General features: G+C 35.4%; 1 protein-coding gene and 1 pseudogene across 1 annotated transcript; one reads left to right on the top strand and one right to left on the bottom strand.

Moving 5' to 3' along the window:
• Positions 1-652: 652 nt before the first annotated feature.
• LOC132303621 (phosphoribulokinase, chloroplastic-like) lies at positions 653-4893 on the bottom strand. Its single transcript, XM_059800957.1, has 5 exons — positions 4257-4893; positions 2808-2892; positions 2643-2727; positions 1880-2124; positions 653-1256 (listed from the first exon to the last, which is right to left on the bottom strand). Exons 1-5 carry the CDS (start codon positions 4790-4792, stop codon positions 1005-1007), a joined length of 1203 nt encoding a protein of 400 aa, XP_059656940.1. The 5' UTR covers positions 4793-4893; the 3' UTR covers positions 653-1004.
• Positions 4894-7436: 2543 nt separating this feature from the next.
• Positions 7437-8905, top strand: LOC132302280 (AT-hook motif nuclear-localized protein 17-like; annotated as a pseudogene).
• The last annotated feature ends 4481 nt before the right edge of the window (positions 8906-13386 follow it).

The following is a 13386-nucleotide window of genomic DNA, read 5'->3' as shown; positions in this document are numbered from 1 at the left end:
TATATGCGTAAAATGAGTTTGGCGGAAAGAAAATTGTTGAGATGGATATGCAGTAAAGCAAGAACGGATTGAATTAAAAATGAGCACGTCCATAAGATTGTTGAAATATCATCAATTGAAGATAAAATAAGGAAAAATCTATTAAAGATGGTTTGGATATGCGCAAAAAAGACCAGTAAATGCACCAATTAAAAAAAGAGTGACGATCCATATTGAGGATGATGTAGTAGAAGAGAAAAACCAAACTTGTGCACAAAAAGGATCAATGTTAGTGAATTATAGATTCTTGAACTGTAAATTTAATTCTAAAGTCTTCTTTTGGGAAACAAAATCATCCTTTTTGTTCTTTTTATCATAAGCATTATTAGAGCATCTTTTTCTCCATGCTAAAGTTATATTTTAAGAGGAGCTTAGGTGCTAAAATGCTATATTTTAACAATTCTGCTCCAATGGTGTATTTCATTCAAAATGCTATAGCTATATATGAGAAAACTTTTGACAACCTGCAATATATGAGAAAACTAATGAGATTCTCATATTTTAAGAGGCTGTATAACCGATTATTGGAGTGCATCAGCCAAAGAAACCTGCTATATTTTGAGTTTGAGAGGACTTTTAAGAGGGCGTTGGAAACGCTCTTACAGGAGCAAAATGAGAACTTCAAAGGCGGTTGGATTGATGATGCAAGGGAAATCAAGTTACATGGAAGGAAAAGAGAAACAGTATGCCATAAAGGTATTTCTTCAGTGTTCCTTTATCTTCTGAACTGAATTTCTTTTTCTGCTTTTGATTCTATATACTACACATCACAGTCTCTTCAAGAGTTGCAACTGAAATTACATACATGTGGAGTGTTTCTCATTCTCTCTCAGAAGGAATATCCTAACACTCAAACTGAAACAATAAATAGGGAGGGGAAAATAAAATCTAAGGAAAAATTCTGGGTGGAAGGACAATTTTATATGACTTGGTGGCCCTTTGCTCTCAACATCTTCAGGGTCTTTTTAGGCTTTCGTGGCCTCCACCGGAGCCGCGGCCTTGCTGGCCACAAGTTGCTCGTAGAGGTCTCTGATCTTCAATCCGACGATGGTCTGGAAGAGACCGGTACCATTGCTACTGCCCGGGAAGTCAGCGTGCTTCAACATTTGCTGGGTGACTTCACCATAGAACTTGGAGGAGAGGTTGCTCAGATGGCTTTCGACGTAGATCAGCTCATCTAATCTGTCAAATTGCCCATCCATCTCCAACACAGACACCTGAGAGAAACAGAAAGAGTGGTACTATATCTCAATGATCACAGTATAAACATTCTGACAAAGCAAAAGCTATAAACGAGAACAGCTTTGAATCCACAAAGTATAGGCAAAGAGAACTCTGATACGTTATCGATGATTGAATGAATAACTTTGCTCTTGCAATACATGCGGAGAAAAACTAACCCTATCAGAATAATGAAACTAGCAGCATAAGGAAACTGCCCAAAATTCAAATTTCTCTAAAAATTACGAAAACATAGAATAAGAAACCTTATCACTAAAAAATACTAAATATAAAAACATAGTAATTCGTTTAGACCTCAACAAAAATTCAAAAATATTCAGCAATCTCCCATAGACTAAAAACACTATTCTAGGGTCTTAAATGATTGAATTTGGTTGAAAAAATGACATGGACCGCTAGCTTTAGGTTTTGTTCATTGGGTCGCTCTGATCGGGAACGAATATTCTCAAGTCAAAATGACCTAATCAGATAGAACCCGAAAAAAATCGATAAAACTGTCCTACATCACATTCACTTGTAGATTGTACTTTGGAGGTTTTTTTTTACGATGTTGATTAAGAAAATGAGTGTTTTGAAGAATGAAAGTTTGGATATATACCTCCTGGCCAAAGTAAGTGTCAGGGCCATAGGAGAATTTGATGCCAGGGTAAGAACAAGTCAGCTTCCTCCCACAAGGTATCCAGGAGATGGTGGAACCTTCGTCAAACAGGTAAACCGGGTCGAAGTACTTCACTCCTTCTTTCATGATCAACTTTACTCTCAGTACCTTCCCCTCGTTGTCTCCGGGAATGAGTTGCGTCGGCAACACCTCGATAACTGCATCAGCATATTGCTTCTGTGGATCTGCAGCAAGAAGAGGACATGAAAATGGATTGCATTAGTACTGTGAACAAGCAAACCCTTCATATATGGTAGAGAATGAGATCCAAAAACACAATGCAAGTTAAATAAGCATTGTAGGCAGGACGCTGGATCGATACAAGTTGAGGCCGAAACAAAACCTCTTGTCTGTCACAAAGCAGTCGAGAACTTGAAAAATGAAAAACTGTTTTTAGAGAACTATAAAAGATAATTATTTAAAAATTGACCTTTTTTTTTTCGAAAATAGTTCCAACTAAGCAAATTTTTGTACGGTTTTCAATTCCCAGAAAATAGAATCATAAAGGCCCCTTGGATTGTGATTCTTTCCTCACTGTTGTAACTATCCCATTCTATCCTTCCTAATTTTTCTTTTTAGTTTCTCCTCCTAATAATCTTTTTTGTTTTGTTTTGTTTTGTTTTGTTTTCTACACAGGTCCTTCTGCAACTACCTCAATGGCCTTAAGGTGGAGTTGGTAAAGGTAGGGCTAAAGAAAAATTACCAATGTAAGCGTCGAAATCTGGTTTTCGGGCTTCAATGCTGGCTTTGATGCTCTCGAGACTGTGTCCTCGCTCTGCCATGTCTCTCTGCAGTTTTTCGGAACATGATTAAATTCGAAACATGATTAAATTTACATAGTTGCAGAACATATTAGAAAATGGTGTACCTGAATTTTCCAGGCAAATTTAACTTCATTGCTGATGTCCAAGTAGATACTGAAGTCCAAGAGGTCCCTCACACGCTGATCATACCTAAATTTGGCAAAGTTAGTTGATTAAATGAGGCTTGGAATTGGAAATGCAAGTGAATTGCCCATCCGCCAAATAACAAAAAATGAGTAAAAAGAATACATATAGGCATTATATGTGAGGGGGGAAAAAAAAAGAAAAAGAAATATAATAAATGTTGCACTAAAAAATATGGCCTTGGATAGGAAAAATGAAAAAACTAGAGGCTATGTTTGGCAGGTATAGAATTGGAGTTTTGTAATTGAAATTAGAATTGGAGTTTTGTAATTGAAATTAGAATTGGTGAAATTGGAGAAAAATAACTCAGAAAATTGAGTTAAAATTTTCTTCAATTTCGCCAATTCCAATTCTGATGCTCCAATTCCATGTCGCCAAATACAGCATAATAGTTTTTCTTTTGATTTCCAATCATGTTAGATAAATTATGACTAAATATGTATATCATTTATATTTATAATTCTGAGGGTGGCCATTAAAACTACCAGTTTTTTCACAAGTTTTAAGTTGATAGGAAGGGTTCATATACTTATTAAACAATCCCTTATTTCAAAAGTTTAAGATTGAGAGGGTTTAACTTGACAAGTAATTTTTATATTATTAACTGGAAAAAAAAAAGTATTTTTATTTTATCAGGATGTTGATATTAATGACCTTATCTGATAGGGTTTAACTCTCAATTGTATCAAATGTTTTTTTTTTTCTTTTTTTTTTTCGGGTAATTAATTGTTTCAAATGTTTAGGATGATAAGGAGGTTAATATAAAAAACAGAAAAAAAAAAAGAAAAAGAAAAAAAAGGAGGTTAATATGGTTGAACTCTCTCTCTATTAATTATAAATTCATAAGGATAAAATGGGCCCAAGGCATCATCATATAAGGCCCAAGAAGAAGAAGCGGCAAGGAGTGTCCTCAGCCATACAATCAAGTTACCAAGATTGCTCAATATCTCTCTATCAGAATAATAAACACTATATTTATTTAGCATCCATAACTCTACATTCATTTTATTGAGATTGAGAAATGAAATTAAAACATAAAAAATATTATTAATTGAACATAATTTTCCTATATAAATTTCCGAAAAAAAAAAAAAATCATATGTATTTCATATACATATATATATATAGAGAGAGTGAAAGAGTACTTGAAGAGCATTATATAGCCACAAACTAAATGAGATTTTCTTTTTCTTTCTTTTTTTTTTTTTTAATTAAAAAATCTAATCACACAAGAATCCATATATATTATAATACCACAATAAGTCTCATGGAAATTCTTTTGCAAAAAAATTAACAGGAATTTTAAGGAAAAAAAAAAAAAAAAAAAATTCCAAATGTTATTGAATCATCGTATATGTTATAAAACTTACATTGGATGCAACCCTTCAATGACCAGAATCTTGGGGGGCTTAATGAGCTCAGGAGGGTCCAAGAGGCCACTAACATGGTTATAAATAGGCTTGTCAACAGCAGTCCCAAACTTGAGAGCCTTGACCTGCTCATACATGAGATCAAAGTTGTTGGCTCTAGGGTCAAGAGCAGTCACACCTTTCTCTTTCCTCCCCGTCCGATCAAGAGAATGATAGTCATCCAAACATATCACGGTGGTGGTGTCACTGATGAGTGTGTTGGAGTCCGGGTTGCCACCCTTGGGTGGCGCGGCCGCCCCTCCGAACACACTCGTCAGCCTCCTCATGAAGGTGCTCTTCCCGCATCCGGAGTCCGCCGCCAAACCTATCACCACCGTGTTTGCGTCGGCGGAGCACACGAAGCCGCCTCTCTTGCTGGTCCTCCTGTAGAAAACCACCTGTTTTTGGTGAAAACCGAAGTGGGTTTTGGCGGGTGTGGAGATTGAAGCTGTGGAACTGAGGGATTGGATCGTGTAGACTGTGCAGACACCCGCCATTTTCAGAGGATTTTGAGAGAGGGTTTGATGGTTTTAGTCGGTTTTTGGAGGTCACATGAAATGGGCTTTTGATTTTATTTTATTTTATTTATTTTTCTTTTCTTTTCTTTTGTTTCTTAGGAATAATTATTTTTTTAATTATTAAAAAAAAAAAATGAAAGAAGTGGTTATGCTTAAAGAGTAGGCAGTTTTGAAGGATAGGAAGGAGTTAGATTTGATGAGGGGAGGCTGATGTGTCACTGATTATGGGTTTATGTGACACCCTCTTAGTTTGGACAAATTTGGAGGTGATTTTAAGGTGGAAAATGGGAAGACACGGTTGGATTTAGTTTTTGTGGGGTGAGGGTATATCTGTCATTTAAAGTACTTCTCTTTCAAATGGAAATGTTTTTGATGGAATTGTTGATTGGAAAACATAGGGGATGGAGAAGCTTGGTGGTTATTTGTTGCAGTTTGGATATTTGCAATGCCACGTGGCAGTAATAGGGTGGCTGGTTGAAGATGAGGGTTGGAGGGTGTGGAGTGGAGGAGATTTGGACCCAATGTAATCTAAATTGAACTTTGGACACTATTTGTGAGAAGTCAAGATTTTGTGTGTGTGTGTGTGTGTGTAGTTTCACAGTTAGTGAATTCATCATTAATTTAAGACCACATCTTCACATCTAAACCAGTGATGGACAAAAAGATGGAACATAATAGACTATGATTCTTAATTAAGAAAACATTTTCGGACAAGTAAGTTCAATAAACCATCGCAGTGTTTGTAATGTTTGATTACTCCACAAATTTTTTTGGTAGTGAAAAGTGCATCGAATCATATGTTCAACACATGCAGGGTATATTTATAAGAAAATGCATAACCAGAAGTGAAATAATTTGTGTTACTTGAAAATAGGGTATTATCATTATTATAGACCGAATTTGTAAATAATAACCTCTTTTTAGATAGAAATTATTGTTTAAATTACCGGTTGGCATTAGTCTAAATGGTATGATCTCTCTTTGAGTGCTCAAGTCTTGTTAGGAATAATATTATGGATGTGCGCGCGTTTACTTAAACTTGACAATAACCTACTATTAGAGGTCACTTTAAAATTCTAGGCTAGACAATTAAAACAAGCATTATGTTGGAGCTTGTTAGTTTGGCATTCAATCATTTCTTAAGAGTAAGCAGTTGATTGTTGCAACGTGCAAGTACAACTTACAGTGAGAGAAGGTTTTTCCAAGCTTAAAAAGTAAGTCCGAACTGTTAGGAGAAGGGAAATGCAATGTATTTGGACCTCACAATATTATTGTGGGACTTACAAAATTCAACGGCTGACTTTGTGCAATTACGATATAGTTGCCGTGGCTATTTGGATAGCCAATCTTTGGAATCCTAACTCCGAATCTTGCAAGGCAATGTCCTAGAAATTGTGTTTTGTTAGGATTGTTTACTACCTCTAAAGGGGAAGAAACAACTGAACATTCTCGGGAAAACATTTGACTCTAGAGGATCTCTGCAAACAAATAGAGGACGGTATTAGGTGCAAACTTTATGTTGCTCGGCTCTCTGATTGTACTACTTCGAGTTCTGTTGTTGCTGATTGGAGCCTTTCAAGTTCCGTGATTAGTGCCAAACCTCCATAATTTTGTACTTTGTACGTAGCTGCTCTGAGTTTTTGTTGCTTCACTGAGCTCTGCTGCTGCTTTTGGGTGGTAACCGCTAGTTGGATGGGTCGGCTTTTGAGGCCCTTTTGTAATTGTTTTTGGGCCTTTAGGTCATTGGGCCTTTTCCCTCCTTTTGTACAGTTTTTCCTTTTTAATACATTTAGTTACCAAAAAAAGGGAAAAAAAGTTGACAAAGTTATTTCATAAAAAAATATTTAGGAGTTAAGTCACGAGAGTGCAAGCAAATTAAAAAACAATTGAAAGGGGCAAAATTTAAGCAGAATAAGAACGGAATCGAACATTTGCAGAGCGTGTGAGCGGAAGGATGTGCATAAGTACATTATTGGTTTTTCATTGTTACTTGAACCAGATTTTCTGTTTAAAAAAGCAACGTCATGAAATATTGAAAATTTCTGTCATTAAACTAAAAAAAAGAGAGAGCAGAAGCGTAAACATAAAAGCGGCAAAATTTAAGTCTAAAATGAAAAAATGCAAGAAGCATGATAGTGACACCTATTTAGAAGAAGTGGATGTAATCCATCCGATGTAAATTAGTAACAAATGAATACGCGTTCAATTATAAAACTAGAAAAATAAAAAAATAATACTTAGCATCACAAGAGTCATGATGAGCTCAAGGGTCATAGCAGGTTGAGGCGTGCATCCTTCAAGCACCCACCATGTAGAGTTTAAAATAAAATTTGAAGCCCAGCCCAATATGTGGACCAGGCTTAGTGTTGGGCTCACAGGCGGAGGCAGGCCATATTAATGGGCCACATTATAGGGTAAAGTGCAAAAAACCTCCCTTCAACTATTGGCCATGAAGCAGAAAACCCCCCTGATCTACTAATTTGACATATAACCCCTATGAACTAACCAATTTGGTGCAATAAACCCCGTCCGGTGATAAGTCGGTTGAATTTAACTGTGAAGACGCACATGATGGGTCACGTGACTATCCAAATTTCTTTAAATGACCATACAACCCTTTAAGCTAAGCGAATCAAATGACACATATACCCTTATTATTGTCTAGTCCCGGAATAGTGCTCGAGCCACAACCAAACAAGGCCTAACTATCTGTTGTATCCTATTGTAAAGCCCAAACACAATATACAATCCAAAAAATGATAAAAAAAATAAAAAAAAAACAGATCCAAAATCGAGCAAGAGGGGTTAGCTGTGAAGAGCTCGTCCGAGATGGAGGGGTCGGCTATGAAGAGGTCGTCCGGTGAGGGTTCGGCTGTTATGGTTTGACTGGCGATGGAAGAAGAAGCTCGGCTGTGAGATTGCGGCGCGGCGCGGCTTGGCGGGATGGAACGGCAGTGGCTTGCGGCGAATCTGAAATCAACAGGTACGAGCGTAGAGAGAGAGAATGAGCGATTATTAGTCGGCTGTAATTGCCCTTCGCCTCAGCTATGCCTGAAATTACGTCGTCGCCACCACTGCAGCAGATCGATTTATTGATGACGATTTGGTAACAACCTGCAAATCAAGACCGGTGGTCGTGTTGTGAGTTCTTGGCTTTCATTTTGGGGTTTGGATTTGGTGGTCGTGGTCGTGGTGGTGGTTGTTTCGCAGTTCAGTTCTTCCTCGATGGCACCCTCATACAGACCGGCTAACTTGGCTTTTAAGCTCACTCTTCTCTCTTCTACTTTCTCTCTCTACATAATAATAATACTTACTCTCATAACAAACCAAAGTTTTCAACTGGCCAACCCTTTGAATATATTGTCTAATAGAGATATTTACATACAATTTGATATCGATTTAGAGAGAGAAAGAGAAGATGAAAGGCGAATACGTAGAAGAAAAGGATCGCCCAAACAACATGTTCACCAAGCTCAACCAGACCTACAATTTCCACCACCACAATCACTTCCAACTCACCTAAACTTCCGAGGAAGCCGACAGCCGTAGTCCGAGTGGCGCCATCACACCCACTGTAAGAGGCGGCGATGCAGCCACCATCGAGGTGGTTCGTCGCGCCAGAGGACGACCTCCTGGTTCTAAGAACAAACCCAAACCACCCAGCATCATAACTCGCGACACTGAGCCTTCCATGAGCCCGCACTTGCTTGAGGTCGCCGGTGACGTCGATGTGGTTGATGCCGTGTCGCGGTTTTGCTGGAAAAGGAATATGGGTCTTTGTGTTCTCACCGGTTTGGGCACCGTAGCGAATGTGACTCTCAAACAACCGTCAACCACTCCTAGAGCTACAGTCACATTCCATGGCCGTTTCGACATACTTTGTCTCTCTACGAAAGTGCTCCTATTTGATCTACTAATTTTTCTTAATCGGGTTCGTTTACCTGTGTCACATTGGTTCTGATCCAGCTGCCGGAATTGCGAGGACTTCCAGCAAAGCTTTCTAAGGTTCCTTTTTGTTGGGATTACAGCCTCCATGTCACCATGGTCACAAGGTTGCTTTTTGTTGCTGAAATTTTAACTGAAACGACGTAGTTTTTACCTAGTTTTTACCTAGTTTTTATAAGGAATAAAATTGTCTTTTACTATTTCTGTTTACACCAATTGGTCGGAGATCTCACATTGGGGGTTAATTGCATCAAATTCAATAGTTCAAAACGGTAATTTGTAATTCAGGGGGTTAATTGCACATGGCCAATAGTTAAATGAGGTTTTTTTTGCACTTTACCCCACATTATATAACTACTTATATATTATTTATTGAATTTGAATTTATAATTGATTATTTCCTTTATATTGCTGGTATATTATATCAATGACTTCTTCTATAATAATTATTTGAATCGAGACAAATAATTATTAACCACCACACCAACACAAATTAGAGTAATATAATAAATAAAAATGAAACAAGTATATGTCCCAAAAGAAAATTATAAAAAAATAAAAAAGGGAGTAAAAAGTTAGAAACACTCGTTCCGATTCTTACGGTGGGATGAAAATGATTCCATTTTCTCACTTGAAGTTTTTATAAACTAAAAAGAGTGGAGATGTGAGGGATTTAAATAGAGGGAGAGAAAAGAAAGAAGTTTGGGGGTATGATGACTAAAAAAATTATATGAGAGGGAACAAACTTATATAATGGAGTTTTGGTTTTAATTTCAGTAGGGCAATGTTAAAATTTTATGTTTTTATAATACTCAAAAAAAAAAAAAATTTAGAATATATAAGACTCAAGGTTGATAACTTTAAATTAAACATAACTTAGAAAAATCAAAATACCAAAAAAAATATAAGTATGAGTAGTTGGAAAGTCAAGTACCCTCAATTGCATGTTCCTTTTGGAAACAACTCTTTATTCTTCTAACTAATTACTTAAGCAGTTACATGGTGTTCGGATTTGGACTGGATCCGAATCCGATAAGCATTTTCTCTATCCGATCTGATTCGATAAATGAACGGATATTTTGTAAGTAAATTCGAATCTGATTTGTTAATAAACGGATATTTGATCCGATAATCCGATCCGATCTGATAAAAATATAGTTTTTTTATAATAAAAAAAAAAAAAAAACCGATAGATTATAAGAAAAAGATATAAAATAAAAGATAAGTAAAATATGAAAGGAAAAGAAAAATTTTTATTTACTCTTTGTTAATGAATAAAGAGTACGATATTATATATATTTATTAATATGTGGATGAGAACACCACACCATAATACATATAATATTATGATTTTTTTTTTTTGGTTTTTTGGATTACCTTTAATACAAATCTGATAGGAGTATTGATATATATATATATATGTGTGTGTGTGTGTGTGTATGTAAAATTATTGATAAACAATTATTTATATATATAATTTTATTCGGATCGGATCGTCATAATCCATATCCTACGATTTATTAGGCTAACGGATTATCGGATTTGGATCGTAATGAGGTTATTGGATTTTTTTGTTCAATCCATATTCGACTAATCGGATCGGATCGGATCGGGATCAGGATCCGCTTCATTGACAGGTCTAGCGTTGACGTGACTGCCATGTGGGCACTGTATCACCATTGTTTTTATAAAAAACAGTTATAAAAAACTTTGAAGATTAACAACTGTTTTCCATTTTTGTAATTGAATTCCAAAAAACTTGTGCACATTCGCTTGCATAATTGGGTGCGCATTTTATCAACTAGGTTACTGAACAATGTCCGAGTACACTTGTGGTTGGAGAGACTAAAATCCCAATCCTAATGGTTTAGAGTGCTGCTTGACAGGTTTTTTGGAGGCTTCCCAACCACCGTAGTCTTTACATTGTAGTGCTTCGCACCTGATCATAATGCCGGGATTGGTTTTTTGGCAACTCTATCTTCTTATGGTGTTTATTTGACACCTCATTTTAAAAATCAAGGACACTTCTATTATTTTTATTTGTAAGTATCTGATTCAGTCCAAAATGATACGATGGGAGGGTTAATGGGTTTCGGTCAGCCTTCTCTTTGTCAAGTTTTGGTTCTGACTTCTCTCTAAGTTGTAGCATCATTTTTTATAATTTCTTCTTGAGCTGTTGATGATTAATAATGTGTGATATTTTATAATTGGTTGTTGTACTGTGTTGTTACTTGTTGCCTATTAATCATCACCATATGCGAGAGACCATTTAGAGAGAGAGTAAGAGAATCAAAGAGCATTTGTAGTGCATATATATATGTATATGACCATCGTACGTAGAGAGCCAAATATTTTGGTATGAGATTTGGTACGGTCTCAGAAAACTATGTAAAGGGGACAATAAATTTTTTTTTTAGTAATGGGGGATAGTAATATTTTATGAATATACAATTTAAAAAAATAAAATAACAAGAGTATATTACCATTTTAAAAAATAAAAAACAAATCAGGGGAGGCAATTGCAGAGAGATCGCAACAGTCAAGCCTCACTTTCTCTCTTTCTCCCTCTAAAACAAATTAATATATATATATATATATATATATGAAGAGCCAACTCAGTCAGCACCGTACCAGCGGGTGCGGGTTGGGCTGGCCGCAAATGTGAAGAGCTCAACCATAACAGAAATGCCATGAAAACAAGATAATTAATGTATAAATGTTGATGGGAGGAGAGATAGTAATGGGAGTTTAATACTTGAATTCTCTTCAATAACTTTCTTTTTCTCACGATTTTTCGGTACAATTTTATCACAATTATCTTGAAATTTCACCACTTGCAATCAGAGATGGATCTAGAACTTTAGGTAAATGGTGCAAGACTGAAATTTTGTAATAATTTTAAGGGGGCATTAGCAATACTTTAGGGGTATATATTAAAAAATAAAAAATAACATGGCATATTACTAAAAAATTTAAAATTCAGCGGCGGGGGCGGGGGGATTGGCCCCACTGAATTTTTTTTACTAATATGCCATGTTATTTTTTTATTTTTTAATATATATCCCTAAAATATTGCTAATGCCCTCTTAAAATTATTACAAAATTTAAAATTCAGCGGGGGGAATTGCCCACTGAATTTTTTACTAATATGCCATGTTATTTTTTAATTTTTTAATATATACCCCTAAAATATTGCTAATGCTCCCTTAAAATTATTACAAAATTTAAAATTCAGCGGGGCAGCGAGGCACCCTGCTGAATTTTAAATTTTGTAATAATTTTAAGGGGGCATTAGCAATATTCTCGCTGCCCCGCTGAATTTTAAATTTTGTAATAATTTTAAGGGAGCATTAGCAATATTTTAGGGGTATATATTAAAAAATAAAAAAATAACATGGCATATTAGTAAAAAATTCAGTGGGGGCAATTCCCCCTCCCCCAAAAAAACATCTTCACTTAGTAATAGGTTCGTCCCTGCTTGCAATGGTTAATTACACCAACATGAACTTCCTCATTTTGAAATTTATCTAAATGACAAATTTCAACATCTTATGAGTTTCACCGCGAAGAACTTTACTAATTTTGAAATAAAAAATTTTAAATGGTGAATTTGACCATTTTTATAGGTGCGTAAATATTAGCTGAAATTTTAGCATTATAGAAGTGAAATTCACAGTTAAAAGTGGTAAAATGAAGTAAATATGAAAAAGTTGCACAGCAGAAAACCACTGAGAGAATAGTTGGGACAAAATTTTGATTCATTCAGTCTTTGCCTCTTCAGAAGGGAAGTGCTGGAATGCTGCAAGCAGTGTTCATTGGGATTGCCTAACATAACCTACCTCATCAATTTAGATAATCATTCTCAAATGGATTCTAGTTTAAAAGCATAAATAGCTGATTTCATGAAGCAAACAAGCTAACTTATGTTTTGCATTATACCTTTCTTTATCAATTCATTGTATTCATTTCTTCTTCTTTAATTTCTGAATTCAGCTTTTCTTTCTTTGCTGTTTCCATCTTTACCTTTAGGAAACTTGAAGCTGATGCAAATAATAGATTCACTCATGCTTTTTCTTTTCTATTTCAGTAAGCTATCTACCTATATTGTGGGGTAGTGTAGGGCCCAAAAGTTGATGCTGCAATTAGGGTTCATAGACAATTATGCTGTATTCCTTTCTTTATTGTTTACATCTTTATCTTTAAGATGAAACTTGAAGCTGATGGAAATAATAGATTCACTCATGCTTGTTCAGTAAACTATTTATGTAAGAAATATATTCCTAAGTTCAGTATTTGATTAGTGTGAAATTGAAGCATTTGAAATTACAAGTAAGAAAAATATTCATCTTAAGAAGTAAAAAGTATCGGGCATATACTTCCAAACTCAATATTTTAGAAAATAATCTGAATAAATAACATGGTTCATCTGTTTAACTTCTTCAAAGACAAGAATAAGTTTTCTCAGGAAAAAATAAAATGGTTTTAACTTATTTGTTTTCGTTCTCTCTTAAAATATTTTATTCTAAAATGTATCCTCAAAGAGAGGTATCCATTCACTGTCAAAAGAAAGTAATCACTTTGATTGACAATAAGAATAGGTTCTTTTGCTTTTTACAGAACACAACATG

This window comes from Cornus florida, unplaced genomic scaffold (genome assembly GCF_030987335.1).
Source record: "Cornus florida cultivar Cherokee Brave unplaced genomic scaffold, ASM3098733v1 CherokeeBrave_3.0.0_Hap2_Chr04, whole genome shotgun sequence".
In the NCBI taxonomy this organism is placed as follows: domain Eukaryota; kingdom Viridiplantae; phylum Streptophyta; class Magnoliopsida; order Cornales; family Cornaceae; genus Cornus; species Cornus florida.
Note: the sequence above shows the minus strand (reverse complement) of the source record. Positions and strands in the feature narration are given on the sequence as shown.

Excerpts from the sequence above, each read along its gene's own strand:
- LOC132303621 (XM_059800957.1), bottom strand. The coding sequence starts at position 4,792 with ATGGCGGGTGTCTGCACAGTCTACACGATCCAATCCCTCAGTTCCACA. Across the intron at positions 2,893-4,256 it reads ATTGAAGGGTTGCATCCAAT|GTATGATCAGCGTGTGAGGG; the intron begins GTAAGTTTTATA and ends TGCCAAATTTAG. Across the intron at positions 1,257-1,879 it reads ACACTTACTTTGGCCAGGAG|GTGTCTGTGTTGGAGATGGA; the intron begins GTATATATCCAA and ends TGTTTCTCTCAG.